The sequence below is a fragment of the Neopelma chrysocephalum genome, unplaced genomic scaffold (genome assembly GCF_003984885.1).
Source record: "Neopelma chrysocephalum unplaced genomic scaffold, ASM398488v2 Primary Assembly neopelma1_295, whole genome shotgun sequence".
Lineage (NCBI taxonomy): Eukaryota > Metazoa > Chordata > Aves > Passeriformes > Pipridae > Neopelma > Neopelma chrysocephalum.
In genome coordinates, this window is record NW_020897957.1 from 418,632 (window position 1) to 423,040 (window position 4,409).

General features: G+C 58.3%; 1 protein-coding gene across 1 annotated transcript in view; it reads left to right on the forward strand.

The window, feature by feature from the left end:
* Positions 1-4,409, forward strand: part of NBEAL2 (neurobeachin like 2) — a 33,746-nt gene that overhangs the window by 22,362 nt on the left and 6,975 nt on the right. The window contains exons 30-39 of the mRNA XM_027704874.1: positions 515-672; positions 753-877; positions 1,034-1,154; positions 1,240-1,397; positions 1,636-1,769; positions 1,862-1,969; positions 2,597-2,692; positions 2,774-2,898; positions 2,982-3,122; positions 3,204-3,334. Coding sequence (XP_027560675.1) covers positions 515-672; positions 753-877; positions 1,034-1,154; positions 1,240-1,397; positions 1,636-1,769; positions 1,862-1,969; positions 2,597-2,692; positions 2,774-2,898; positions 2,982-3,122; positions 3,204-3,334 — 1,297 coding nt within the window. The remainder of the gene's footprint in view (positions 1-514; positions 673-752; positions 878-1,033; positions 1,155-1,239; positions 1,398-1,635; positions 1,770-1,861; positions 1,970-2,596; positions 2,693-2,773; positions 2,899-2,981; positions 3,123-3,203; positions 3,335-4,409) is intronic.

A 4,409-nucleotide genomic window follows, 5' to 3' on the forward strand; every position in this document is an offset into this window, starting at 1 on the left:
GGAATGTCACCCTGGGGGTGTGCTCCTCACCCCTGGAATGTCACCCTCGGGGTGTGCTCCTCACCCCTGGGATGTCACCCTGGAGACATGCTCCTCACCCCTGGGATGTCACCCTGGGGGTGGGCACCTCATCCTGGGGATGTGCTCCTCACCCCAAGGATGTCATTCAGGGAGTGGGCTCCTCATGTCATTCAGGGAATGTGCTCCTCATCCTGGAGACATGCTCCTCATCCTGGGCACATGCTCCTCACCCCTGGGATGTCACCCAGGGGAAAGGCTCCTCATGCTGGGGACATGCTCCTCACCCCAAGGATGTCACCCTGGGGACATGCTCCTCATCCCGGGAACATTATTCCTGGGATATCATCCCAGTGATGTGCTTCTCTCCCCAAGCACATCATCCCGGGGTCGTTCTCCTCGCCCTGGTGATGTCCCCCATGAACACACCCCTCACCTCAGGGTTGTCCCCAAGCCCCAGCCCTGCTGTCCCTTCACCCTGGCTCTCCCTCGGCAGGAGCTGGTGCTGGAGCCGGTGGCCAAGCGCTCCAAGGCGGAGAACGCCCGGCACAGCAACATCCTCAAGCAGGCCAACAACCACCAGAGCACGGTGCTGAAGCAGTGGAGGTCCCTGTGCCGCCTGCTCACCTCGCCCCGCTCCGCCTGGGCTGACCGGTGAGCGCCCGCCCCGTCCCCGGGCAGGGGGGGCACAACCGGGGGTCCCCGGGGTGCCTGACCCCCCCCGTGGCCCCCAGGAACCCGCCGGAGGTTCGCTGGAAGCTGTCGAGCGCCGAGACCTACTCGAGGATGAGGCTGAAGCTGGTGCCCAACCTCAATTTCGACCAGCACTTGGAGGCCAGCGCCCTGCGGGACAACCTGGGTGAGGCTGGTGGCACCGGGGCACCCGGGGGACCCCCGTGCCAGGGGCGTGGGGATGGGCTGGGAGCTGTCATGGACAGTGTTGGATTTTGGGGCCCTTCTCAGGACTCGTCCCCCAGCTCTGGGGGCACCTGCTGACCCCCCCTCCTCATTTCAGGAGCCGACCACCTCCAGACCCCCGCCGAGCCCCTCCCGCTCGCCATGGCCAAGGAGGCCAAGGTGAGCGAGCTGGAGGATGACCAGCTGGCTGAGGAGGACCTGCCCGTGCTGGACACCCAGTGAGTGTCCCTGTCCCTGCCACGGCATCAACTCACCCGGGCTGGGGGTGTCACCGGTGTGTCCTCACCCCGCTGTGCCCCCCAGGGCTGAGCCCAAGGAGCAGAGCCAGCGGGAGAAGCTGGTGGTGTCGGAGGACTGCGAGCTCATCACCACGGTGGCCGTGGTGCCCGGGCGCCTGGAGGTGACAACCCAGCACGTCTACTTCTACGACGGCAGCAGCGACAAGGAGGAGACGGAGGGAGGTAACGGCGTGAGAGCCCCGAGGGGGGTGAGGAGCCCTCACTCCACACATCTCCCTCGGAACCCATCGCCCATGCTGGGGGTGGGGAGTGGGCTTCTCCCAGCCCCATCTCTGCCCACACATCTGCCCCAGAACCCATCACCCACGGTTGGTTTGGGGTTGGGCTTCTCCCAGCCCCATCCCTGCCTTGGGAATGGACAGTGATCCCTGTGGGACTCTGTGCTCCCCCATCTTGGCAGGGATCGGCTACGACTTCAAGCGCCCGCTGTCCCACCTGCGCGAGGTCCACCTGCGCCGCTACAACCTGCGCCGCTCCGCCCTCGAGCTCTTCTTCATCGACCAGGCCAACTACTTCCTCAACTTCAGAAAGAAGGTGGAACACCCTTATCCCACCCCCAAACCCCTCCCGGGGCCACGGCACTGCCCGAGCTCCGGTCACTCCGTGTCCTCTCCCCGTCCCTCCAGGTGAGGAACAAGGTGTACTCCTGCATCCTCGGCCTGCGGCCCCCCAACCAGATCTACTTCGGCAGCCGCTCGCCCCAGGAGCTGCTCAAAGCCTCGGGGCTCACACAGGTACTGGCCTCTCCGTGCCCATCCCCATCCCATATGGTTGGAATTCCCAGATGGGAAAGGGGAGCATGATAGCGTGGGATGAGGATGCTCATGGGATCAGGAATGGCTGTGGGTTGGAGATCTCCGTGGGACCAGGGATGGCTGTGGGATAGGGATGACTCTGGGACTAGAGATGGCTCAGGGACCAGGGATGGCTTTGGGACCAGAGTGGTCCTGGGATTGGGACAGCTGTGGCACCAGGGATGGCCATAGGATGGGGATAGCCGTGGGACCAGGGATGGCCATAGGACCAGAGATGTATGTGGAACCAGGGGTGACCATGGAACCAGGGATGGATGTGGGACCAGGAGTGGCCATGGAATGGGCATGGCCATGGGGCCAGGGATGGCTGTGGGGTGGATACAACCATGGCACTGGGGACAGCCATGAGACCAGGGGTGGCCATGGGATGAGGGACAGCTGTGGTACCAGAGGTGGGCTGTGGCCATGGGACTGGGGACAGCTGAGGGACCAGAGATGTTCTGGGACCAGTGATGGCCGTGGGACAGGCCCTGCCATGTGGTGGGGTGTCTGCCCTCTCTCCTGCCCCTCCAAAGCCCATCTCACCCCCCCGTCCCCTCGCTCCAGAAATGGGTCCTGCGGGAGATCTCCAACTTTGAGTACCTCATGCAGCTGAACACGATCGCGGGGCGCACCTACAACGACCTGTCCCAGTACCCCGTGGTGAGCCCCACGTCCCCCCCGTGCCCCCACAGCCAGCCCGTGCCCCCCCCAGCCTCACCCACCTCCCACCCCCGCCCCCAGTTCCCCTGGATCCTGCGGGATTACGTCTCGGAGACCCTGGACCTCTCCAACCCCGCCGTGTTCCGGGACCTGTCCAAGCCCATCGGGGTGGCCAACGAGCGGCACGCCCGGGACGTGAAGGAGAAGTGAGTGCCCCAAAAATAAAGGACGGGGGATGTGAGGAGTGCCTGGCTGGCTTACGGCAGACCCCATCCCACCTCACCTCCAGGTATGAGAGCTTTGAGGACCCCACGGGCACCGTGGACAAGTTCCACTATGGCACCCACTACTCCAACGCGGCCGGAGTGATGCACTACCTGATCCGCACCGAGCCCTTCACCACCCTCCACATCCAGCTGCAGAGCGGCAGGTGGGCACCAGGAGGGCAGGCCCCAAGGAGGGGACAGCGGGGGGGACAAACAGCCTCCAACCAGCTGTCCTGTGCCACCAGGTTTGACTGCTCAGACCGGCAGTTCCACTCGGTGCCGGCGGCGTGGCAGGCGCGCATGGAGAACCCCGTGGATGTCAAGGAGCTCATCCCCGAGTTCTTCTACTTCCCGGAGTTCCTGGAGAACCAGAACGGTAAGAGGTGACCGTCCCCACCCATGGGAGCACTTGGGGGGTCCGTGTCCCTCACTGAACTTAGGTTCTTGTTAAGAGATCCCTGAATGACCAGCGTTTATATATATTTATCATTATTAATTTATATATAATATATAATAAATATATAGTAAATCTATATTTATTAATTATTAATTAATGTATTATTTATTATATGTCATTTACTAATATAATATATTGCTATGTTAGATATTATATATTGTATGATATATCATATATTATACAGTATATTATTATATATTAGATAATATATCACAATGTATTATTCCATTACTATGATATAATACTATATATTGTGTATTAATATATTATTATATTTTTATATTAATAAATTATTACTTATTATTATAGGGTTTATTTTAGAACAGTTTGGTTGCAATGAAAAGCGGAGATGGAACCATTTGTGTTATTATTATCTGTAGAAATATAGGAATATAAAAGTTTAAAATTCTCACTTAAGAGAATGTTTAAGGGAAAAGAAAAAAAGAGAAGGAAAGGATCCAAGCAGAAAGTTCTCACCACCCATGGATCCAGTGACGAGAATTGGTTGTTGCCATTTCCATGTTGAAGTGATGTTTGGTCTTGATCTGCCTGGGGTGGGGGAAGCCCCCAAAACACAAAGTTCAGGGGGTTAAAATACGTTCAGGTTCAGGTGGGAACACCCCAGAGATGAGGCTGGGGGCACTTTGGGGGGCTTGGAGGGTTTATGACCCTTCTAAGACGTGACCAACGTAGTTGGGCCAGTTGTGCCCCATCAGAAGGGATGGAAACCTTCAGCCCCACCTGGGAATGTCCCCCCTGGCAGGGGAGTGTCACAGCTGAGCCAGCTGTGTGAGGGAGGACATGGGCAGGACAGAAACCATTATCCCACCAGGATCTGCTGCTTTTCAGCCTTTCCCCTTCTCTGGATCAAAACCAACTCACTGGTGAACAGAAGTTGATTTGTCGTGGTCACCTTCTGAAGGTGGAGATGGGGAAGGGGATGGAGATGGAGAATAAGGAAGAGGATAGAAGAGGAGATGGAGATGGGGAAGGG